At 44.1% G+C, this 26,173-nt stretch overlaps 1 protein-coding gene across 2 annotated transcripts in view; it reads left to right on the top strand.

Moving 5' to 3' along the window:
* DES (desmin) overlaps positions 1-25,789 on the top strand; it is a 36,734-nt gene extending 10,945 nt beyond the window's left edge. Inside the window, exons 2-10 of one of the 2 annotated variants that reach the window (XM_073634321.1) lie at positions 9,514-9,574; positions 11,454-11,549; positions 12,382-12,543; positions 13,844-13,969; positions 14,062-14,282; positions 15,428-15,471; positions 15,877-15,962; positions 23,079-23,114; positions 25,460-25,789. In XM_073634321.1, the coding sequence (XP_073490422.1) occupies positions 9,514-9,574; positions 11,454-11,549; positions 12,382-12,543; positions 13,844-13,969; positions 14,062-14,282; positions 15,428-15,471; positions 15,877-15,962; positions 23,079-23,087 (805 nt within the window). In that variant the 3' untranslated portion in view covers positions 23,088-23,114; positions 25,460-25,789. The remainder of the gene's footprint in view (positions 1-9,513; positions 9,575-11,453; positions 11,550-12,381; positions 12,544-13,843; positions 13,970-14,061; positions 14,283-15,427; positions 15,472-15,876; positions 15,963-23,078; positions 23,115-25,459) is intronic. The other variant, XM_073634320.1, reaches the window with a different exon arrangement.
* The last annotated feature ends 384 nt before the right edge of the window (positions 25,790-26,173 follow it).

Genomic DNA, 26,173 nt, shown 5'->3' with positions numbered 1-26,173 from the left:
TTAACATGATAGTAAATTTCTGCATGGGTGTATTTGTAAGTGACAGATTCCATGTCATAGATCCCCATATGTCACATTTGAATAATCCTCGGCATTCCTGAGGGTTGCTGTCCCATGATCTGGGCCCTTTCATATCAAAGGACTAAGGAGACACAATTATAGTTAATGAAAGTCAAACAGCTCAGAATTATTTCCCATAGTTACTCACATGCACTCTAATCCATGAGCTTAATTTTTTATGTTTTTAACACAACTCACTACTTTAGTGATGACATTGGATTCAGCTTATTAAAATTTCAAGTGGATCGTGCAGGAAAATGAAAAGTCTACTTACACTGCTTGGGCTTCTTCCCTTTCATACAATTCTTCAACTATTATCAGGTTAAAAATACAGCTGTAAAGAATTAAGTTGGGGTAGCCTCACCCTCATTCCACCCAGCGCACCTAGGTGAGGGTGACATCACGCTCCTTCCGGCGAGATCCTCTACAATACAGAGCAGCCAAAATCTTGCAAGAAGTCACTCTTGCAATGGATTGGAGCGTCTTCTCGTGGGAAATCGCCTTCTCTGCTTTCCCTACAAATTTACAGGAAGGGTGGTGACATCACAGTCAGCTATGCCAAAGACAGGGCTAAGCTACCTTTTACACCTACTGTACTGACAGTAGGTGGTTTTTAAAGGGGAGGGGCCTAGGCAATTTGAGTGGACTTTGCATTGGACTGCAAAGTGGAAATGGTGGCCACAGCAATTAAGTTTTTTGTTTAACATTTTTTAGAGACACAATAGGCCAATATGTATTCTTCTACATATTTTTGGTAAAAAAAAAAAAAAAATCACAATTAGACCCCTTTGACACTGGGGCGGGAGGTGTGTCGGTGGTAAAAATAGCGGCGCTTTACCATCGTTTTAGCAGTGGTAATCGGCCGATAGCGGGGCGGTTTTACCCCCGCTAGCAGCCAAGAAAGGGTTAAAAACCACCGCTTTGCCGGCGGTATAGCCGCGGTGCCCCATTAATTTAAAAAAACACCGCAAAGCGCCTCTGCTGGTGGTATAGCTGCGGTGCCCCGCTATTTTTAGCGGCGCTTTACCGTCGTTTTAGCAGTGGTAATTGGCTGCTAGCGGGGGGGGGGGGGTTTACACCCCCTCCCCCCGCTAGCAGCCAAGAAAGGGTTAAAAACTACCGCAAAGGGCCTCTGCAAAGGCGCTTTGCCGGTGGTATAGCCGCGGTGCCCCATTGATTTCAATGGGCAGGAGTGGTGGACGAGCGGTATACACACCGCTCCTTCACCGCACCAAAGATGCTGCTAGCAGGACTTTTTTTACCGTCCTGCTAGCGCACCGCTCCAGTGTGAATGCCCTCAGGCTTTCACACTGGAGACACGGCAGCGGCTGTTTCAGGTCGGTTTGCAGGCGCTATTTTTAGTGCAATAGCGCCTGCAAAACGACCCAGTGTGAAAGGGGTCTAAGCGTTTATTGATTGGTTTGCGCAAAAGTTATAGCGTCTACAAAATAGGGGATAGATTTATGGCATTTTTTTCATTATTATTTTTTTTTTTTTTTTACTAGTAATGGCGATCAGCGATTTTTAGCAGGACTGCGACATTGCGGCAGACAGATCGGACACGTTTTTGGGACCATTGACATTTATGCAGCGATCAGTGTATAATGCACTGATTACTGTATAAATGTCACTGGTATGGAAAGCATACCTCCCAACATTTTGAGATGGGAATGAGGGACACCTACTAATAAATGTATGTAGGCATAGGAAATGCCCACAAGTGCTTTTTTCTACCACTACTATTCCTTTATATTGGCTTTTAAAATGTACAAATGCAGCAATTTAGAAATTGGAGGAAAGGTTTAGCGCTGGGAAACATTTTTTGAAAGATAAAAAGTGCATTTTATATACAACTATATCAGTCAGACCAAAATGAGGGACAAATGAGGAGGAATGAGGGACAGAGGGACATAACCCAAATCGGGGACAGTCCCTCCAAATCCGGGACAGTTGGGAGGTATGGGGAAAGAATTAACACTAGGAGGCGATCAAATGTGTTCCCTAGGAGGTGTTTCTAACTGTGGGGGGGAGGAGCCTGACTGAGAGTACAGAGAGATCGCTGTTCCTGATCACAAGGAACAGACGATCACTCTGAATTCCCCTGTCAGAACTGGGATCTGTTTGTTTACACTGATAGATCCCTGTTCTGGCTCTCTGTGGAGCAATCGCGGGTGGCTGGTGGACATTGCAGCCGTCGGCCACGCGCATCGGCTCCCCCCTCCCCCGCTTCAGCTGTTAAAGGGACCGCCGTACAGCTACGGCGATTCGTTGGAATGAGCCGACCTGCCGCCATATAATGACGGCGGCTGGTTGGCAAGTGGTTGAGTCAGGAAGGTAGGGTGATAGGCCGTATTATGTACTCTTACCCCCGTTTCTGGCGCTCTCCTTATCACTTTGAAGCTCCAGCCTGTTGGTGGTCCCTCTGCATCATTGCACATGGTGGGGGTACGTGCGCAACCGCAGCCATGAGCAGCTTAGAGGGAGGACTGCAGCAACCTGGGGGACCCGACTGGAAGGGTTTTTTATTTTTTTTTGCGCCTGGATTTGGGCTTAAGCCCCCAGTTCGCACCGCTACTTCAGCGTGTTTTCAAAGCCGCACATCAGTGTGATTTGCGCTGACAATATTATTGCGACTTCATACAACAGAAGTCTATGCAAGTCACAATGAAATCGGCAAAAAAAAAAAAAGTGCAGGAACCTTTTTCAAAGTCGCTACGACATGAGTCACAGTTATTTGAATAATTCCATTGCCGACAGTGTGGTGCGAATTGTCATGCGGTTTGGAACTGTCAAATCGCATGACAAATTGCACCAGTGTGAATGGGGGCTTTAATTACAACTCCAAAGTAAGGAAATATAATGGAGAGAGGACAGACAGTTTAGCATAAGAAAAAAAGATAATGAAATAATATACTGTAGTCTGCCTGAACTTTACGTCTCCCTCTCCATATCACTGGGGCATGAAGTGGTCATTGGACACTATAAATGCTCCCCCCCCCCCCTCCTCCGGGCTCTTTGCAGCAAATGCAGCGTAGCAGAGACATTACAATTAGCAAGTAACAAATGTGATCTGGTGTCAGAACAACAGCTGGCAACTATTTATACCAATAAGCCATGTGCTGTATTCCATCTGACATATCAGAAGGACAAATATATACTGTGACTGTCCTACACCAAGGGCGAGGACCAGCAGACATGGAAAGCGACAGAACGCAGAGATCAATCCGCCATGAGTCTTCATTCTGACTTTTGCTAAACTTATTAATTCTGATTAGTTGTTACAGTTTTCAGTGGCAGCCGCATTATTAGTCTTTGGATCGACCTATAAAATCATTTTGATAGTCACTCGGACCTTCAAGTGGTTGTAAAGGTTCGTTTTTTTTTTTAAATAATAAACATGTTATACTTACCTGCTCTGTGGAAGGGTTTTGCACAGAGCAGCCCAGATCCTCCTCTTCTGGGGTGCCCCATCGGCGCTCCTGGCTCCTCCTCTTCATTGGGTGCCCCTGCGGAGACCCGCATTCCCCGGGGAAACCCTTGCGGGCGCGCTCACTAGTCCCGCTGCTGCTTTCATTGGCACAGACACCAGGACTTGGCCCCGCCCACCGCTCCTGTGTCACTGGATTTGATTGACAGCAGCGGGAGCCAATGGCTCCTGCTGCTATCAATCTATCCAGTGAGGATGGGGACAGCGGCTGGAGCCACTGGGCTCGTGCTCGGCGCTGGAACGATCGTATAGCTCCCAACTGTCCCTGATTTTGAGGGACTGTCCCTGATTTGGAGCAATGTCCCTCTGTCCCTCTTTCCTCCTCATTTGTCCCTCATTTTGGTCTGATCCATATAGATGTATATAAAATGTACTTTTTATCTATCAAAAAGTGTTTTCCAGTGCTAAACCTTTTATCCAATTTCTAAATTGCTGCATTTGTAAATTTCAAGAGCCAATATGAAGGAATAGTAGTGGTAAAAAAAAGCACTTGTGGGTTTAACCATTCTTGTTTTTTTTTGTACAATTCTCCTTTAAGGGGGCGTGGCAAGGGGTGTGTCCTATGCCTGCATACTTTTGCTGATAGGTGTCCCTCATTCCCATCTCAAAAAGTTGGGAGGTATGCGATCGGGCTCAGGTAAAAAAAAGGGGGGCTCTGGGGGACAGCTGCAGCACAGAAGGTTTTGAAAACCTTGAGACTTTACAACCCCATTAAAGAGTGACTATGGGCCAGTGGCTAAGTGGTTAGCACTTCTGCCTAGCAGTACTGAGGTTGTTGGTTCCAAGCACAGCACTACATGTCTCGAGTCTCCATATTCCGCCTGTGCTTGCTTGGGATTCACCTGCACCCCAAAGACTATGCTAGAAGTTGATTTATCCCTGGTATATGTATGAATGTGAGTTAACCTGACCATATAATATACAATTTCCTTTAGATTTACCTTCAACTAGATGGTACAAGGGGGAGGGTGGGACTTTATATAAAGCATGTGACAGCAAGAAGGTAGAAGGGTGATCATAAAGGAATTTATTCACATAATGCTGGAGCATGCACGTTACAATCGCAAAATGCATACAAACATATGATACATAGATAAATAATAAAATATAAACATACATTGTAATGTTCATACAAATGATGGATTAGTAACAAGATAAAAAGGTTAAGCAATGATAGCTCAAGGTACAACCTTAATAAAATTCCCTAGTTCACCACAATCGAAGTTGAGTAAAAATATAATTTAAACGGTAGTGCCTGCAGGACCTAGGGCCTCACTGAACCTGTGGGAGGGGGGGTGAATATTGGTAGAGATGTGTGAGATCTATGTATGGAAAGGTTCAAACATGGTGAATGATGGCTCAACGCGTTTCGTGGCTTCCATGCCACTCGTCAGGAGCAAGTACGTATGGTATCTGAAAGGATGTTGAAATAAGTAAAGGCAGAAAAGGGGCAAGGACAATTGTAATTGAGGAGCGAGGTGTGTGGACCCCCGCCAGTAATATATGGATACTTACTGGGGTTCTGTGTAATGATGGTGTAGTGGCGGGACACCGCAAGTCATCCAGGGTACCCCCAACCGGGAGCCGCCGTGGGGGGCCCCGCAGAGACGGAACAGGCGCCAACCAGGGCAGGCATGGGAACCAAGGCATATCTGTGGGAAAAGTGAAGGAATGATTGTACGAGATGTGATTGGAGTGCTGGGAAGTGAAGGTAAGAAACTGGAGGCAAGGGAAAAGAGAAGGAAACAAGGACCCCACGGAAGATCAGTGAGGTAGGGAAAGGACAGTGAGGGACATAGGAGGAAATGGGCAGACAACCGGGGGGTTGGCCAGTAGTGGTAAAAGATGGGGAGATTGGACAAAACAAAAACCAAGCCAAAAATGGTGTGTAAAACCAAAATGAAGAAGATGTGATAAGTGTACCTGGGGAAGATTGAGACCCCTAAGAAAGGAGAGAGGTCCTAAATGCTGTGAAATCGAGTATGTGCAGAGCCTCGAGTGCCCAGGCCGCCCAGGAAGACGTCCATATATCGCCAACCCGGGACCGCCCACCAACGTCACGCCGTGCGGCGGGGGGGGGCGCCATAAGTCGGAGAGGGAGTGTCCGGCCAGACGGCACATAGAGTACTCCCCTGTTGCCCACGAGCATGGAAACAACTGCTTATGCGTGACGGCGCCGCTGAGGGGACGCCGCACGCATAGTGTGAATGCGTAACGTTGACGCGCAGTAGCGTTGTGTCCACCCCCCCCAGAGGAAGAAACCTGGGGGAGGGAGGAGACCCGTAAGGCGCGTCACAGCTCCCGGACTGGGAGAAAAAACAGACGGCATAACAGTCCCACCAGCACAACACCGCCAACAACATAATAGCCAATTAAGTATCTACTTCAATGATAGTTAATGAATGGCAATAAGGGATAATATAGATAGAAAAGGATATTGTGAATAATAAATGTTGATCAAAGGTAAACTATTAAAAACAGGGGAGGTTTCACAGTAGGTCATTGAGAGCAGTAAAGATAATCAAATTCAACTAGTAGAGCAATGGCACATGCTACCATCCCTATGCATATGCAGAAAAGAAGAGGAGGGGTTTTTAGGGACTTTGAGGAAATCGTGACCTGGTAAGGTCACACATTTCCATCCCTAGGGACTTTAAATGAAATAATGACCTGTTAAGGTCATGTATTTCCATCCCAATCTAAGTCATGAAAAGGGACCCTCTAAAAAGAGGGTATCCGCCCCCCCCCCCCCCAAAAAAAAAAAAATGACATGCCAAATGTGGCATGTCAGGGGGTCACCTTCCCTTAAAGCGGAAGTTCCATTTTTGGGCGGGACTCCGCTTTAACTGTGTGAAAAAAAACATGGGATTATGGGTAAATCTTATACACATAAACCCGTGTTTTTTTCCTTGTAGTTAAGAGGGCTGGAAGGGAGCATTTTGTCTTTTAGATACACGCCCCCTTCTATGACACTGCAGTGAGAGGACAGCCTCCACTGCAGCATTTTTTTGTGCACTCAACCTTTCTTGTTTACATAAGGGCTCCTGTGTGTAATGTAACCCCTGACACTTGCTGGTTTTTGTCAGGTTGCCTGATTATACATCTGCTACCAGCTGGACATGGAGGAGACCAGCTTGATGGTACAGTTGGTGAAACCCGAGAGCTCTGCACACCCTGGGGTCACCAGGACTGGGGAGAACATACAGATAGATGTACATATCCTTGGCTGGGTTCCAGTGGGACATAAAGAGCAACTGGAACTGCCAGATTCCTATAGAAGAGGCTCTGCAAGAATGAATTCTAGAAACCACACCAAAAGAAAAAGTAAACTTTAGTGATGTTGCCATAGCAACCAATTATGTACCTTTTCACATGATAAGTATGGAGGCAACCATTGCTGAGCACCTTCTGAAAAATCCGTGACCTTGAGCTGGTGAGGTCTGTTTGTAGTCTAACGGCTCAGAAAATCGGGTGAACGTTGTTTGTGTACACAACTTTCGACAGCCGGTTCTGAGCTTCCGAATCAAAATTTCCGAAGGGACAAACTCCCAAAAAAATTTTTTGTACAGGAACAGAACAAAAACTATTTTAGAAGAAGGAAAAAAAAAGGACCACTAGGTTGGACTTTAAAGTCAGATTGGACCACAATATTTATTTAAAACAAAAATCCCAATTTTTGTTATAGACAAAAAAATATAAAAACAAGAAATATACTATTTCTATACTAAGTGCTATTTAAAAACATGTGTGTGTATATATATATATATATATATATATATATATATATATATATATATTAGAGAGAGAGAATATGGGCAACAAGGGCCCAATACTTTGGATATGTTGTTGTTATATGATATCAGGTAGGTGAGCCCCTGTGCATCAACGTGTTTCGTTGATCTGCTTCCTCAGGACATAAAAGGTGGAATGAGGGAGAAACAGGTCTCACTGTACAAAACATTTCTTTTACATACATGAAAGTCATATTTCATTGCATATATTTTGACATACAACGACCAATATGCATTGTAAATGCATCAAGTGCAGTATACATCATGACTAAACACATTTATATTCACCTTGTCTGGATATGAATACACACAATCTCCCTGGTTGGGCACTGGAGCATTGTTTCAAGTCACATGTATGGATGTGGCAAGGGAGTGATTCTTGTAGTTGAATCAATAATTTTCCTTTAACCAGTTCAGGTCCACCCTATAGCAGTTGTACCAAGTGTCACTATTACTCATAGCAACTTAGTGTATTTATTGCCCATAGCAACAAATCAAGTGTCACTATTACTCATAGCAACCTAGTGTAGCTAATGCAAATAGAAACTAATCAAGTGCCACTATTACTCATAGCAACCTAGTGTAGCTATTGCCTATAGCAACCAGCCAAGTGTCATTATTACCCATAGCAACCTAGTGTAGCTATTGCCCATATAAACTAATCAAGTGTCACTATTACTCATAGCAACCTACTGTAGCTATTGCCCATAACAACCAATCAAGTGTCATTATTACTCATAGCAACCTAGTGTAGCTATTGCCCATAGCAACCAATCAAGTGTCACTATTACTCATAGCAACCTAGCGTAACTATCGCCTATAGCAACCAAGCAAGTGTATATAAATCACAAACAGCAACCAACCAAGTGTTCCTGTTGCCCATAACAACCATCCTTTGAATGTACAAGGGATTGTACTGCCTGTTGTAGGCTTTGGTTCTGTTTTCTGTACACCAGTTTTCTGACTGTGTTCCTGGGGGACAGATCCAGTTCTGACATTAGTACCGAGCAAGTGAAATGATCCCCCTGAAATGAGTCTTTGACCACTTGTTCACAGCACCCGCTGGGACATGAATCTTCCATCTTCCCGCAGGCCAGGCCAGTCTCCACACCGCACACTCACACCACCGTCATTGGAAGGCCTGTGAGCTCCATAACATGACAGTGAGGAAGAGCAGAGTCCTCACAATGTAAATCTCCCTCAGCCTGTGCTCCCTACATGGCCAGCCGGGGGGGGACATTTTCCCACCAGGAATATAAAACATTCGGCAGGATGAGCTCATGCCCATTCCTAACATAAGGAGGAAGCTGCCATCACCATAATAGGAGAACAGTAGCGGATATGTCTTTAGTGGTAGTGCTGCCATCACCCCCCCTGTCTCATCTAGCATGTTAATGAAGATATAAACCCAATCAGTAAAATGTTAGTCCAATCCTTGCATTCCATTTTTTTGAATCTGCAGCTTTCATTAAAAAAAAATACACGGTGATCCTGCCATAACTATCCTTCCTGGTATAGGGTGACAACTCTCTTTCTATTGTATGTCAGTATTGTCACCCTGTCACATGCCCTTCTGGTGGAGGGGCGTTGATGTACATTGCGCAGGCATGGTCCACCGTTGTCACCATGAAGAAGCCGGCCCAGGGCCATGATGTGCAGATGATGACTGTAGACAATAAGTGGCTGGCAGGGGCTGTAGGGGGGGGGGGTTTCTGATGTGATAGGGGACCCCATCTTAGACTGGGGCGCTTCGAAATCTTGCATATTCTCAAAGGGTGCTTTGAGAAACACTTTTATAAGGCACTGCTAGGTTTTATCTGCACAGAAATACCAGGATCAAGAAGAATCCTGACACCTTATGTACCTACACTATATTGTCAAAAGTATTGGGACGCCTGCCTTTTCACACACACATGAACTTTAATGTCCTATGCCTACATACGTTTGCTAGTAGGTGTCCCTCATTCCCATCTCAAATTGTTGGGAGGTATGGTGGTGGCACCCTTCAGAACTCAGTAGATATACTTAGCAGGTCAACCTTGGTTGAGAGGGGGTCCTAGACCGAGTCAGATGATTACTCTTCCAAGCTGCCACATTGAGCATGTGCATTGAATTATGTCATGTGATATATGCGTATGTTTACACCAACACTTACCAACCCTGTGCTTCTCCCAGGTTGCAAGAAGAGATTCAGCTTAAAGAAGATGCAGAGAATAACCTGTCAGCCTTCAGAGCGGTAAGTTATCCTTCCACATCTAGCATGTCATTCAAAAGAGAGGCCCGGAGCCAGCCCAAAAGACATAGCGGAGGGCCGGGCATGACAGAGGTTAAACGGGCGTAGGAACGAGGAGGAGAGCAGTGGGGGGACGGAGATGGGGCAGAGCCTTGGAAGGGGAAGTGATGTGGCACGAGGAGGGAGGCGGCCTCAGTCGAACAGAGCGAGCGGAGCAGCTTCCCACCCTCCCGACCTACCTGTTGTGGTAATTTTTCCTGTTGGGGTTGTGGGGACTGGAGTGTCCCTGAGGAAAAGTGGTGCACTTGGCGGGGTGCAAGGTCCTTTTAGGTCATGTGGGCACTTAAAAGGTATGGTGTAGGGCCCCATCTGAGGTACGGCTCCCAGTTGGTATGGGTACCAGCTAGTTGTCTGTGGTTCACGACTGGGGGCTTTAGAAGGGACTAGCAGGTACGTTTCTGGCTTATGCCATTGGGACCTTGGGCTCCATTATTGTCAATAAAGCTGATGTTATGTTTAAAAAGGTTATTTATATGTTAATAATTGGATATTTATATATATTTGGTTAATAAAACGGCTGCTACAGCCAATTTACCCCAGTTATGTGTGGCGTGGTCCTTAGAGGTAAAGGGGGGTGGGTCATTGGCATAGCAGGTAACAAGCCATGGTTAATACAATAGTCATGTTCACACATGGTAAGAAAATTGTGCTTTGCAGCTCCACAAAGCTCTTGTAACTATAGGCTAATATAAGTATTATACCTGCCTGATGTATATTGTTTATTTTATCTGTCAACAATCCCTTGCAAAGCAGAAATCAGACGGAGAGTTGAAGGGCCTGCACACGGTACCAGTCAGGCTCTATTGCTTTGCACGATGTTTTCAGGCACTGGGGGGCTGGGGGTAGGGGGGAGGTATTTAGCCTGCTTACTGGAAGAGTGGAGTACAGAGAGGACCTCAACAGTGTGGTAATGCTTGCTCATAGTTCAGGTGATGAAGCTGCAGATCTACTCCAGCAAATAGTGGTGTCTTCCTGATGACTCCAGAGCGGTGATGGCAAACCTTTTTGAGCCCGAGTATCCAAACTGTAACAGGTGTACCGAGCGGCGTGTCATAGATCACGTGACTGCATCCAGAGGACAGGTGTGTGTAGAACAGTCAGCACTCTTCCTAATATATGGGGGGCGGGTCGGGTGTGGGGGGGGGGGGGTAATAAATGCCACTAAAGATCACTTCTACAATGGAAGAAAGCAACCTGATCTCCAGGAATCATTACAACCAGACATCCCATAATATTCACTGATTGGAATCCCAAAGTCTATAGAATCATCAGAAAAACTAGGAAGCCTAGAGGACAGAACTCAGCTCACCCCACCATATCTCCGATCCCCGGGAGGAGATCACACCTGGTCCGCTACAGTAATGGCCCCTCTAGGAGTCTCCGTCCTCCCCAGTAGGTGCAGTGCCCCCTCCCCTCTCAACTGTGCTCCCCACCCCAAACATAGACTCTGGAATGCGGTGCGGCTTTGAGCGTGGCGACAGGCACTATGACGTCACTGGACGAGCCGCGACTCGTTTCCGAGCATGCGCACTGGCCGGTCAGTGTCTGCTCCTTTCTGAGTTTCGGCTGCTGGAGCTACTTAGCTTGCATGCCCACAGAGAGGGCTCTGCATGCCAGCTGTGGCACGCGTACCATAGGTTCGCCATCACTGCTCTAGAGTGTGGCAAGAGAATGTAAATAAAAAGTGTGTCCAGTAGAAAGTATTCTGGCATGTAAAAACAACTACAAGTTTAGCTGTGTGTTTTGTAAACCGTGTTTAACTGTTTAATTGGAGTTCCATGTGTTGCCATCTAAAGACTTGCCAATTTCCTGACTTTTTCAGGATGTAGATGCCGCTACCCTGGCCCGTATTGATCTGGAGAGACGCATCGAGTCTCTGCAGGAGGAGATTGCATTCCTAAAGAAGATTCACGAAGAGGTAAGACTTTGCATAGAATGGAATGGTTGGAACTTCTTCATATGCCCCTTCGAGGGACATGGATAGGGGATTATGGGGGTACAAGCAGTATTCCCATTCCGGGCCCAAGCTCTGATGGCTCGGTTGGGGGTCTGGGCCCGGCAGGGGCTGTCTGTGGGTGTCATCCCTGCTACTAATTTTTGCATAGCACCAGTACAGTCAGCCATAGGCTCCGCTTGACTTGTTAGCACTCTGTGGGGCTCAGAAGCACAGAAAACCAAACTGGGACAATGGCATGGGTAATGATGACAGCTTGACATCACCCATGCCCACAAAATTGTCTCTAATCTATTCTTCTCTGCCTCTGAGTCCTGAACATTGACAGTCACACAGGTTGGTGGGGTGTTAGTGGTTAGGGGGGCCCAGTCAGCTAGGCTATATGGGGCCCCTATGATTTTTAGTGGTGGCCCTGGTCCCCATGGAGGAGATTCCTGTTCTGGCTGACACCTGTTATCAGGGTAGAAAATGAGGGGAACGCAGATAGCAATAAAATCCAGACAACCTGCTTTAGTCCACTAGAAAACATTTTTAATGCAGAGTTCCTCCTGGAGGGATTCCCCCTCTCTTCCTCTCACATCAAACAGATGGTAGAGAGGACAGATCCCCAAAGGATACAGAAAGCTATAAGAAGTTGACCTCTACCACTAACCTTTCCCGTCTCAATCTAAAACTAAAAAACTTGGCTGGAGTTGGAATGCGCCAACAAGACTTGAGGCTTGTTTTGCCAATTCAAACCATGGACCTTGCATAGAACTTTTCAGGTTCTCAGATAACATCTCTTGTGTCTTCGCAGGAAATCCGCGATCTTCAGGCACAACTTCAAGAGCAGCACGTGCAGGTAGAGATGGAAATTGCCAAACCAGACTTAACTGCAGCTCTCAGAGATATCCGCGCACAGTACGAGAACATTGCCGCCAAGAACGTCTCCGAGGCTGAAGAATGGTACAAATCCAAGGTATGAAAATGTAGAGGTTGTGGTACCCCTGAAGGGGCCGCTGATGGATGGTGATGAAACTTAATAAAAGCATACTCACTGTACCTCTCCTGATAACAGCAACACAGGTGATGATGATGACCAGGATTCTTTTCCTGATTGTCTTGGAGACAGTCTAGGAGATGTCTTTTTTAGGTTTTAATGCTGATAAAACGTGTAACTGGGGAGGGGTGTATTGCATGGCATACTCCGATAAGTGTTCTAACGTTCCAAAGAGGACATTAACTTCACTGTCCTATAGATAGCGCTTCTTGATCCCTGAGGTTAGAAGGAATGGCCAAATCAGGGACACTGTACCCTGTAAAGCTACACTGGCCCTTGTACTCTTAAAGCACCAATGTCATCTGGATCAGCAAATAGTCTTTTACTCACAAGGTCATCGAATGGATGCCCAGCCTTAGCTTCCTGTTGTCTTCTAGTAAAGTGTTAGTAGACTAGATCAGGGTTTCTCAACCAGGGTCTTCCAGAGGTTGCTAAGTGTTCATTGAACAATGAGCAATTTCTGCCTCTCGGATAAGTTCCTACTGAAATCATTGATCTTTTTAGCTATCTGTAAGGGGACAATTCTTCTCACTGACCATCACACTAATGTATCATGAGTTGTAGATATAGTAATTTAGTAGATGTAGATCGGCAGCAAAGCCTTCAGAGATGGCAGCTTTCCTAGCTGGTGAATCTCTTAGGCCAGATATGTAGGGCTGTATACCAGCACATGCGAGGCCCCAAAGAAGCTTCTGGGTCTAGCAGCATAAGCATTTCCGCAGCAGTTTCTCAGGCCTAAGCCTGAGGCAAAAGAGCCAGCAGCACATAGACTCTCCAAATATTAATAGTCTACCCCATCATGCCCCAGTGGCTTGAATCTTCTACTGGAATGGCTGGGGGGAAAAATGAAAATTTATAACTCAGCTTGGCAGGGAAACCTACTGTATATACCAGGGTTGCACCGATACCCTTTTTTTTAAATCGGCAAGTACGAAGACTGATACTTTCGGTCAGGTACTTGTCGATACTTTTCAGTGTGATTTGCGCCCATACAAAATGAATGGGCTCAAATCGCACTGCAAAGAATCGCAACCCAAATCTAAAAAAAAAAATCTTCAAAAAGTGTATGGTGTCTCTTTAACAAAAATCACATCTGAATTAGTGTGACTCGGTGTTGTTCTTTCATCCATCTGTATTGTTCTACCACCCAATCTGTATTGTTCTTTCACCCAATCTATATTGTTCTTCCACCCAATCTCACAGCAGTTTCTAATTACAGGTAACGGACCTCAACCAAGCTGCACAGAAAAATAACGATGCTTTGCGCCAGTCCAAGCAAGAACTCATGGAATATCGCCACCAGATTCAGTCATACACCTGTGAGATTGACTCCCTTAAAGGCACAGTAAGTTCTATACCCAAAGTTGGCCGTTACCGATACTGAGCTTACAGCATATGGCTTCCTCTCAGGCTAAAACAGGGTCTCTTTATTCTCAGAATGATTCCCTGTTGCGCCAGATGCGGGACCTGGAGGAGAGGTTCTCTGGAGAGGCAGCTGGCTACCAGGATTCCATCTCAAGGCTAGAGGAAGAAATCCGCAATCTCAAGGATGAGATGGCAAGGCACCTCCGGGAATACCAGGATCTGCTGAATGTTAAGATGGCACTGGACATTGAGATTGCCACATACCGTAAACTGTTGGAAGGAGAGGAGAGCAGGTAAGATGCGCAAAACATGACTTAGTACTTGGTGGAGAAACCCATGTTGGCAAGTACAGCAGTAAGATGTTTCTTGTAGTTGGTGACCAGGTTTGCACACATCTCAGGAGGGATTTTGTTCCACTCTTCTTTACAAATCTTCTCTAAATCCTTAAGGTTTCTTGGCTGTCGTTTGGCAACTCGAAGTTTTAACTCCCTCCATAAATTTTCCACAGGATTAAGGTCTGAAGACTGGCTAGGCCACTCCATGATCTTAATGTGCTTCTTTTTGAGCCACTCCTTTGTTGCCTTGGCGGTATGTTTTGGGTCATTGTCATACTGGAACACCCATCCACCACCCATCTTTAGTGTTCTGGCCGAGGGAAGAAGGTTCTCATCCAAGATTTTAGAATACATGGCCCAGTCCATTGGCCCCTCAATGCAGCAAAGTCGGCCTGTACCTTTAGTAGAGAAACAGCCCCAAAGCATAATGTGTCCACCTTCATGCTTGACTGTAGGGATGGTGTTCTTAGGGTCATTGTCAGCATTTTTCTTCCTCCAAACACGGCAAGTCGAGTTAATGCCAAAGAGCTCAATTTTGGTCTCATCTGACCACAACACTTTCTCCCAATCCTTCTCTGAATCATTTAGATGTTTATTGGCAAACTTCAGACAGGCCTGTACATGTGCCTTCTTAAGGAGGAGGACCTTGCGGGCGCTGCAGAATTTCAGGCCATGGCAGCGTATTGTGTTACCAATGAGTTGTTTAGTGACTGTGGTCCCAACTGCCTTGAGATCATTCACAAGCTCCTCCCGTGTAGTTCTGGGCTGATCCCTCACTTTTCTCAAGATCATCCTTACCCCATGAGGTGAAATCTTGCATGGAGCTCCAGACCGAGGACGATTGATGGTTATATTGCATTTCTTCCATTTGTGAATAATCGCTCTGAATTTCTGAATAACAAAAAAATTGTCCAAATTTTGATTTGGAATGAAACAAACCGCACATGTCTAGAAATACGCATACTTATGTTGATCCAAACTGTACCAATATAACTTTGAAATAAAATTCATAACTAAACGTCAGCTTAAAAAAGATAATGTTTTCCAATAGTTTGTGACTACTGTATAAAGTAATTTAAGCCTCTGCCAATTCTGTGTTTTAGGATCAGTCTTCCTATCCAGTCATATTCTGCACTGAGCTTCAGAGGTAAGTGTAACAAGATAAAATTATTATTAGTGTAAATATCATGAATAATAAAAAAAAAAAACACAGACTAAAGCCAAAGCCAACAATGTAATATATTGCAGCGTACCAATCATTAGATGTGGTGGCTGCATTTGTTTTCTTTTCTTAGGCATTTTCCTTCTGTTTTCACCTGGTGATCCAGGCAGTAACACACCTATGTATCTCCTTTCTGGCTACATATCAGGAAAGATTGCAAAATAGCAACACCATTTCCTTTGCGAAAGTTGTATAAAACTGGGTGGCCAACAAGAGTTGTAAATCTCCCTTTTGATCTTTGTGTTTCTTATCCACCACTATTAATAAAGATTGCCAGTGAGTGTAATTATTATTTAATGCCAACACCATATTTCATGTGCGTTCCTCCAGAGACCAGCCCAGAGCAGAGATCATCATCTGAAGTTCACACCAAAAAAACTGTCATGATCAAAACTATTGAGACCCGGGACGGAGAGGTGAGACCAACCCAAATGAAATGATCAGAATTCTCCCAACTCTAAACTGTGCTTGTTATATGTGGCAAACATAGAGAATTTATTGTATACAATCAGCTTCATCCATTTGTACGGTCCCGATCTGGAAGAACCTTTGGAGTTGATTTACTAAAGGCAAATAGACTGTGCACTTTGCAAGGGCAGTTGCTCCAGAGCTTAGTAAATGAGCAAAAGCTCTGCTGACTTCCATCATCCAATCATGTGCAAGCAAAAATGCTGCTTTTTTATTTTCCTTGCATGCGATTGGGTATTCTTTGTAAAGTGAAGCTTTACCTAATTTACTAAGCTCTGGAGTCTGTTTGTCTTTAGTAAATCAACCCCCACAGTGAATGGTGGTCTGCTATACAGCAGTATTTCATTACTCTTAAAACTGCTTTATATATTTCAGTTTTTGGCAGATGCTGGAGAGCTAAAGGACAACTTCACTTTTACAATGTCGTAACGTTATCCTTTAAAGCACTCCACCAACCCCCTTAATGTAGCTGAGATATCTCAATACTTATATTCAGCCCTGCTCTGGAGATCTGAGCCAGAAAGCCTTTCTAGAAAAAAGTCCAGAACCTATTGAGCATGTGCACCAATTGTCATATCCTTCTTATGGATGGGGCTATACCAGCTATTCTCAACCAGGGTTCCTCCAGAGGTTGTTAGGGGTTCCTGGAGCAATGGGCGCGTTCTGCTTCTCAGATGAGTACCACTGACACCAATGATCTTGTAGAGCTTTGAAAGGGTGGGAATCTTTCTATTGACCGCAAATGTAAGGAACATTCTTCCTAGTGATCATCATGATAATGTACCATGACCTATAGATATAGCAATTATTAGCAGGGGTTCCCTGAGCTTGGAAGGTTTTTTCAGGGGTTCCTGCAGGTTGAAAAGGTTGAGAATGATGGTCTATACCAGTGGTCTCCAAATTGCAGCCCGAGGGTCAGATGCGGCCCTTTGCTTGCTTTTTCTTGGCTCTTGGGGCACTATTTCATCCACTAATACCAGCAACGGGGCATAATTCTCCCACTGAATCTAATGAAGGGGCACAATTCCTTGAAATGACAATAATGTTGGGGCACAATTCCTCCCAATGACACCAACAATGGGACACAATTTATCCCAATCACATCAACAATGGCGCTCAATGACACAAATGATGGGGCACAATTCCTCCCACTGACACCAAAGATGGGGCATTGTTTTTTCCCACTGACATTGGGACCTTTTCTACTCTCAATGGCCACAGTCCGGCCCCCTTAAGGTCTGGAAGACAGTAAACTGGCCCTTTGTTTAGAAAGTTTGGAGACCCCTGGCTCAGGCTCAGGATGCAGATGGTACTTGCAACCGCAATACATATATATATATATATATATATATATATATATATATATATATATATATATATATATATATACACACATATACGTTGAGGCTTGCAAGTGGTTTACTGGGGTATGTGTTAATTCGTAAATATTCGAATTAACGAAAATCAGTTTAATGGACTTTTCTGAATATTCGTAAATTTTAATATTTGTAAATTCAAAAAAAATTTATCAATTCAAAAAAATTCGTAAATTCATCATTTAGAAATTTCGAAGATTCGTAAATTCAAAAATCCAAAAATTTGAAAATCTGAAACATTAACTAACTAATAATAACTATTAAATTATAGGTATTGGAATTTCCTTTCAAGTTTGGCGGTTAGTGAACGTAAGGAATACGAACCTATCCAAACTTACGAATTATCCGAAATAACGAATGCCGTATCTAAACGAATGGAGCGTAATGAATTAAAAATAATAAATAACAATAATAATAATAAAAACTTTTATTATTAATATTTATTATTAATTAATTCAGTTGCATTTGTTTAGATGCTGCATTCGTTATTTAGGATAAATTTGCATTTGTTACGTTCACTGACAGCCAAATTTGATAAGGAAAGTCCAATACCTATAATTTAATAGTTAGTAATAGTTATTATTAGTTAGTTATTATTTCAGATTTTTGAATTTTCGGGTTTTCGGATTTTAGAATTTCGAATTTCTGAATTCTCGAATTTACAAATTTTTTTGACTTTACAAATGTTTTCAAATTTATGCATTGCGATCATAACGAATGACCAGAGAAAAACTAAAAAAAACAAAACAGATGAAACGAAAACAACCCCCTTTTTTCGGCAGTGCACATGTCTACCTGTCACTGGGGAGTGAAGACAAGGTGATTATATGCAAAGGGAGAAGACATTTAAAGTGGAGTTCCAATAAAAAAAAAAAAAAGTCAGCAGCTACAAGTACTGCAGCTGCTGACTTTTAATAATTGGACACTTACCTGTCCCAGGGATCCAGCGATGCGGGGGGAACGAAGCCCCGCCCCTCTCCCCTCTCCTCTCTGTGGCACCGGCATTGTCACTGTGGGCGCCCGGCTGTGGCTTCACAGCCGGTCACGCACTGCGCATGCGCGAGCCGCGCTGTGCGCTGTGACTGGCCGATCAATCACCTGGGACCTGTGACGCGTCCCGAGATGATTGCTGAGAAGGAGGGGGGAGAGGTGAACTTACTTCCGGTGCGCCAGGAGGAAGTGGGAGCTGGTACCCTCTAAAAAGAGGGTATCCCCCCCCCCCAAAAAAAATGACATGCCAAATGCGGCATGTCAGGGGGTCATGTTCCCTTGAATCGGAAGTTCAATTTTTGGGTGGAACTCCGCTTTAAGTGCATCTGTTGCATCCTGTAAAGTTTTACTTTAAGATTCTCCCACATATTAATCAGTAGCAATGAACACATGGCCCGGGCAGATGGGCTGTAACTCTTAAAAACCGCTGCTGGAAACTTGGCGGAGCAATACAAATAAATGACGTAAAAGGCCACATGCTTAGCATTCAATTCCTGCTGCTAACTGACCTAGAAAGGAATGAATAAGCCCAGTAATGCCGGGTATGTGTCCCTTCTACACAGGGCTGTATTTAGACATCATGCTGCCCTGGGCACACACCTATATGATGATGTTCTTTTATACCAGCTTCACCCTTCATGTTGAGTAATTCTATTAGCAAAGACTAATGCTGGATGTTCTATTGGAGGAAGCTTGGGGCCTGATTTATATTTATTTCTACCTTTTATCTGTACAGACCAAAAAAAAAAGAGAAAAGAATGATGATTTTATATTTAAGTATAAGCATACCTCCCAACATTTTGAGATGGGAATGAGGGATACCTACTAGCAAACATATGTAGGCATAGGACACACCTCCTGCCACACCCCCTTAAAGGAGAATTAACCCAAATTTTTTTAATTAAATCCACAAGGTCTTTTTTTACCAGTTCTATTCCTTCATTTGGCTTTTCAAATGTACAAATGCAGCAATTTAGAAATCAGATGAAAGGTTTAGCACTGGATAACACTTTTTGAAAGATAAAAAGTGCATATTATATACAACTATATGGATCAGACCAAAATGAGGGACAAATGAGGAGGAAAGAGGGACAGAGGGACATTGCTCCAAATCAGGGACAGTCCCTCGAAATCAAGGACAGTTGGGAGCTATGTATAAGTATAGTTAGTTTTTTTTTCTTACCCTTTATGTTGCTCAATTCAGCCACAAAAATTCAGAAGTGGCCAAAAATGTAAAAAAAAAAGTTAAAAATTGCTTTCCTATAATGTAAAGCTTATTGCTGCCACCCTGGCCTCATTCACATGGCTGATCAAAGACACATACTGCCAAGAATGGGACGGTTTGCAGGTGTTATTGTGCTAAAAATACCGCCTGCAAACCGACCCAAAACAGCCGCTGCTGTTTGTTCAGTGTGAAAGCCTGAGGGCTTTCACACTGAAGCGGTGCGCTGGCAGGAGAAGAAAAAAACTCCTGCAAGCCGCATCTTTGGAGTGGTGAAGGAGCGGTGTATTCACCGCTCCTAAACCGCTCCTGCCCATTGAAATCAATGGGGCAGCATGGCTATACCGCGGCCATAGCCGCGCTATGCGAACGGTTTTAACCCTTTTTCGGCTGCCAGCAGGGGTTAAAACCGCACCGCTAGCGCCCGAATACAGCTGCAAAAGCTACGGTAAAACAGCGCTAAAAATAGCGCTGTTTTACCGCCGACGCCCCCACCGCCCCAGTGTGAAAGGGGCCTTAGTGTACAGCTGCGGCCGGGAGCACACGTGTTTTTCACATGTAAAGTGAAAAACCCGAGATGTTACATGTCATTACATGTAACACCTTTACTGTCCCTTTACATGTGAACAGCTGTCTTGGCCACGGCTGATTGCAAACTCCTATGATCCCTGCTGTGACTATATGCTGATTCTTGGTAGCCTAGATTGGCCATGTATGTGAAAGAGGCCTACTTCTGTCTCAGGCACCGGCCCACAGGTTTCATTGTGGCCCATCGACTTCCGATTCTTCTTTACAGGATATAGATTAAAGCACAACCTATTGACGTGGCACCACATCCCATGTATTTATAAAATTTAGGAGTGTGTCTATGGGAATGTTTGACCATTCTTCCAGAAGAGAATTTGTGAGGTCAGGCACTGATGTGGGGAGAAGGCCTGGCTCACAGTCTCCGCTCTAATTCATCCCAAAGGTGTTTAAAGTTCATGTGCGTGTAAAGGTAGGCGTCCTAATACTTTTGACAATATAGTGTATGTCACCCTTGCCTAGGGAAAAAAAAATCAGGAAGTGGGTGACCACTAATTTAAATATAAGGGGAAAAAAAAACACATTTAAGTTTCATAAACTTTTAACATGTTCATTGGGTTTGTAAGGTAGAGGAGGGAGGAAGGACATCACGGAAAGTTGAATTTCCGCTGAGAGGTCCGCTTTAAGTTTCTTCATCTATGATATGAGTCAGTCCAGGGGAGATGAGTTTTATGCCTTCTGTTGAGTCATTCACAGCAGCTCAATTTCATTTCTTCATCGAGCTTTTTATAGTGACTGCTGAACACACAGTGCTAAACGCACGGCACACACTCAGACACAACGCCCACCGAGGTAGAGGGGATCTAGGAGCAGCTGTTGCATGAGAGTTTCCAAAAGTATAAATACAACAGCTGCATACTAGTAAAAGATGGACAGGTACAACGGGGGAAAAGTAACTGGATGCTTGTACAAATAATTCTGATAGTTTCCAGGACATGCGTGAGATGACATGTCAGCGTGTAAAGGTCTACTACATACACTGTACTGTATAGCCAGAAGCTTGTGGCCACCCTATTCCAAAATCATTAACATTCACTGACCCCCCTTTGTGGCTATAACAGCCCCCACTCTTCTAGGAAGACTTTCCACAAAATTTTTGGGGCACCAGTGCCCTTATAGCAAGCGGCTTGCTATTGGGGGGCACTAGTCGAGGGGGAGGAGCCAGGAGCACCAGCGGGTGACCCGAGAATAGGAGGATTGGGGCTGCTCTGTGCAAAACCATTACACAAAGCAGGTAAGTATAACATGTTTGTTAATTATTTTTTTTAAAAAGCCGAACCTTTAACACCACTTAAAATCATTTTTTTCTACATCTGTCAAATCTTTTCATGCTGGGATAAGTAGAGCTCTCACTGTACTCCTAGGCACCGTGGTCGTGTCTCCGCCTCCTGTCTTCCAGGCCATTCAGAAATTATGCAGCCACAGACTTCATTTTGTGAATGGCCTGGAGGAGAGAGGAAAGAGACACAACCTTTGTGCTGGGGTCTATGAGACCTGCAGTGCTTACATTCAAGGTGTAATTTGGTAATGATTAAGTACAAGAGGTATGTGTGAAAAGCGTCTACGTGACCACAGTTTGGTGTCTTTGGTGTTATCGCTGTGAGACAAAATAAAAGTCAACTGGAAGTGCTGGATGTGCAGCCATCTCTTTCTTCTTCTTCCTCCACCCATAGGTACAGCAGGAACTCTACAAATCCCAGGGTGCAAACAAGTAGATTTGACAGATGTAGAACAGGGGTCTCCAAACTATGTAAGAAAAGGGCCAGTTTACAGTCCTTCAGAATTAAGGGGGGCCGGGCTGTGGCCAGTGGGAGTAAAAAATGTACATAGCACTCCTGTGGTTAGGAGGAGGAGGAATAGTGCCCAATCATTGGAACTAGTGGGAGCAATAGTGTCCCCTATCGTTGGTGTCAGTGAAAGGAATAGTGCCCCATCTTTACTTTCAGTGAAAGAATTTATGCTTCATCATTGGTGTCAGTGGGAGGAATAATACCCCATTGTTGATGTCAGAGGGCCGGATAAGGGCAAGCAAAGGCCTGCATCCAGCCCCCAGGCCACAGTTTTGAGACCACTGATGTAGGAGAAAACCTGCATTATGTGAAGTTGTTTTTGAGGCAAAGGAATCTTTTACTGCTTTAACCCAGGTAAGGTTATTGTGCTTAGAGTTGGGCTTTAAAATATCTCCTCCAAAGGAACAGAGACAAAAATGAAAATATATTTTAGTTCTCTGGATGAAGATTTGAACATCTATTTTTGTTACTATGTCTCCCTTGGGTGGGATTTCTTCTCACCGGTGTCATCAGAACAGAAAGTGAAGGGAAATCCCCCCAGTAGGGAGACAGACAACAGTAAAAACCTCCAGAATTGGGATGGTAGAGTGTTGGATTGGGCAGGAATTCCTCTACTGAGCGAGCTTCAAACTATTATTTACAAAGAACTATAATTCAAGATTACCCAACTTTAAACCTAAACCCAGATGAAGGAGGATTTCGGCATTAAACATTGAAATGTCTTGGATGTCAACTTTTTAAAGACCCTTAGATAGAACTTTTATCTCCATACAAGCAGTAATAACCTGACACAAGTTCTTGGTTGTCAACTTTTGAAAGACCCTTAGATAGAACTTCTATCTCCATACAAGCAGTAAAACCCTGACAAGTTCTTTCCCTTCCCCACTCTATCCAGAACTCTTGGATGGAATAGGACCTCAATAACTAGTTCTATACAGTAGGTCCAAAGTGGCTTTCACTTGTTTATCACATTCTTCATTGAAATGTTCTTGTGGGTGGAAATGACGGACTTGTGAAAGAGACATGTTCTTGGTCCACCATTTCCATGTAAGATGATCAAGGCCACTTCATAACACCTGCACATACTTGTCATTGTCCCAGGAGAACTAAGCACCCCCACACTTCTCTGGAACACTGGTAAGTTGTGTCTTGACCCTTTTTTGGTTCCATCACTCTTTCACTGCCTTGGCACATTGTACCATTTTAATGCTGAGCTTTGCAACAATTCCCATGTCTGGCTGCTTCTACTGGGCCATTTTCACAGAAAGGTTTAAATAATGATTTGTAGCACCAAAATGCTGCCTTTTAGCACCCTAATGCAAGCCAATTGGTGAAGGCTAGGTGAATGTTGGCCATAAGATTCCCTATGCTCCAGGTCTAATGAATCTGATGGGATGTTGTGGGCGGCGCGCTGTCCTGATTCCTACAACAGAGCCCCACAATGCACCACTGCTGCTTATTGTTTGCACACTGTGTTCATGGTCTGTTCACTTCTGCCTTCCCCCTGAAACATAAGCACAGATTCCTAATTTTTTCCCTACTACTAACTATTGCCATGTTCCATTCACACACATTGGCTTCAATGATGTATTAGGAAAATCTTGCAATTCTTCCTGGGAAATGTATGCAAATTAGAGGTCCAGAAGGCCATTCTCTTACTAAATGTGTGCACTGGGTAACTATCCATACTCCTGTTTTAAACAAAATGACCATATTATCCTTTGCATGCCTGTTGAGATATTTATTTAGACTCTTGGGGGTTGATTTACTAAAGGCAAATAGACTCTGCAAGCGCAATTTCTCCAAAGCTTAGTAAATGAGATGAAGGTTCACTTTGCGAAGAATACCCAATCACATGCAAAGAAAATAAAAAAAGAGCATTTTTGCTCGCACATGATTGGATGATGGAGGTCTGCAGAGCTCCCCCTCATTTACTAAGCTCTGGCGCGACTGCACTTGTAGAGTGCAACAGCATTTTGCAAAGTGCACAGTATTTCCCTTTAGTAAATCAACCCTATAGTGGTACTGGCTGCTGATAAATAAAGGGCCAGGGTAGGGATAAGTTAAATAATATATCTGCATTCCCTCTGCAGTTCTAATGGCTCGTTTACACCTGTGAAGAAAGATCCACAGCAGATTGCTTTTTGTAGGGCAATCAAAGGAGCCGGCAACTCGGCAAGGTACAATCCAATCGTCTTTCTTCAAACTATGAAGAGGCGGTAAAAATTCCAGGAACAAACATATTGACGCATTTCAGTCTATACAGGCCTTAGTCATAACTTGGTTTTATGACTAAGGCCTGCATAGGCTGAAATGAGTCAATACTTTTGTTCCTGGAATTTTCACATGCTCATCCTATTTTAAATAAAGAAGATTGGATTGTACCTTTCCGAGTTTCCTGCTCTTTTGATTACTTTCTATGTGAACGGCTTGCGGGGGCTTGGGACGGGGCACCAGCATGGAATTTCATCTTATCTATGTTATACAGGGTGGTGTCAGTTTTGCTATCGCTTTTTAGAGTGAAAAAGTTATGTTGTCTCTTCACCGCCCAGTTTAACCCTTAAAAGCCTGCATCACGTGGTTGCATGTGGTTGTGGCACGACTCCATTTACTTAATGGCTCGCGTTCGGCGAGCAGTACTGCTTGCCAAACCCGACAAAGGGATCATTTTTGCCACGTCACACTGCAATGCATCACAACTGTGGCATGTAAATACCCCCATATGGCTGCCTTTGCCTCTTGCGGTCAGTAAAAATGTGGATCAACCACCGTTTTTTTATACTGCTGCCCTCCAACCACAAGTGTAAACTAGGCCTTATGGTGCCATAAAACGTGCAGATGGTACATGGGCACTCAAGCATAGTTCTCATTTAATAATTAATATATCATTTAATAATTAATATATCAATAAATTGTTTTTTTTTTTAAATGCCAGCAGAGTAAGTACCTGAATGTAACCTGGTAACCAGCCTCTTGCAGCCCCTGTAGAGCAGAGCTGGAGTGTGAGAGGAAGAAGCAGTACACGGAGTCAATCAGTTCATGTGCTGATATAACACATGCTGATAGAAGGAGATAGTAGAGTGACAGATAAATAAGCTCATTGCTGTGCTGCTTCTCCTTTCACTGTCCAGTCGCAGGCTGGGGACCAGTCCAGGATAATCTGGGCTCAGAGGAAGTGGGTTAAGTGATGCTGGCCAACGGACTGAGGACATCTAGTGGCAGATAATACTGTGGGCGAAATCTCTGGATTGAAGGTGAAAATTGCAGCATAAGCTTGTTTTAATATTTTATTTTTTATTGGTCTATTCATTTTTTATCTTGTTGTTTTGGCTGGCATTCTACTCTAAACACTTGAAGTCTAATCTTGAGAATAAAATATGAATGGGGGGGGCACTAAAAATACCAGGAATGGGCTGCAAGTAAGATCTTATGATTCCAGGGAACTCCCATGGTAAGCTGACTTGCCTTTTTTTCGCCTGCAGGTTGTTAGTGAGGCTTCCCAACAGCATCAAGAGGTCCTGTGAGCGGGCAAATGAAGACAGACGCAGCACAGGAGCACCGATTGACCACAGTGCACGCCCTGAGCGCAACCCTGCTGGACAAAATGCCACCTCATGCTGTCCCCTCATCACTCTACTTCTGCACCCGTCACTGCTACTCCCCAAGATAAGGACTGCCAGGGGGGGCCGACTCATGTTAGAGCGCCTCGTTTTTTGGAGAAAACTAATGCCAAGTACCCTCTTGGAGGTTTCCCATCACTACAGAAGAGAATGCAATGAAACCAGAAATAAAGTAAACAACGCTTTCACAAACCATTGCATTCCCAATCATTTCAAAGGGAGCAAAGAGGCTGTATAACGTTGTCCTCATTTCATTACAGACCGCACTGTAGACTAGATGGCCGTCATGTCCTGCTATGTCATGTCCCGCTATGTAATGTCCCGCTATGCTATATCCCACTATGTAATGTCCCGCTACGCTATATCCCACTATTTAATGTCCCGCTATGTAATGTCCCGCTACGCTATATCCCACTATGTAATGTCTCGCTATGTAATGTCCCGCTATGTTATATCCCACTATGTAATGTCCCGCTTCGCTATATCCCACTATGTAATGTCTCGCTATGTAATGTCCCGCTATGTAATGTCCCGCTATGTTATATCCCGCTATGTAATGTCCCGCTATGCTATATC

This window comes from Aquarana catesbeiana, linkage group LG06 (genome assembly GCF_042186555.1).
Source record: "Aquarana catesbeiana isolate 2022-GZ linkage group LG06, ASM4218655v1, whole genome shotgun sequence".
Taxonomy (NCBI): Eukaryota; Metazoa; Chordata; class Amphibia; order Anura; family Ranidae; genus Aquarana; species Aquarana catesbeiana.
The sequence above is the reverse complement of the archived record's forward strand: the minus strand, read 5'-3'. Positions and strand labels throughout refer to the sequence as shown.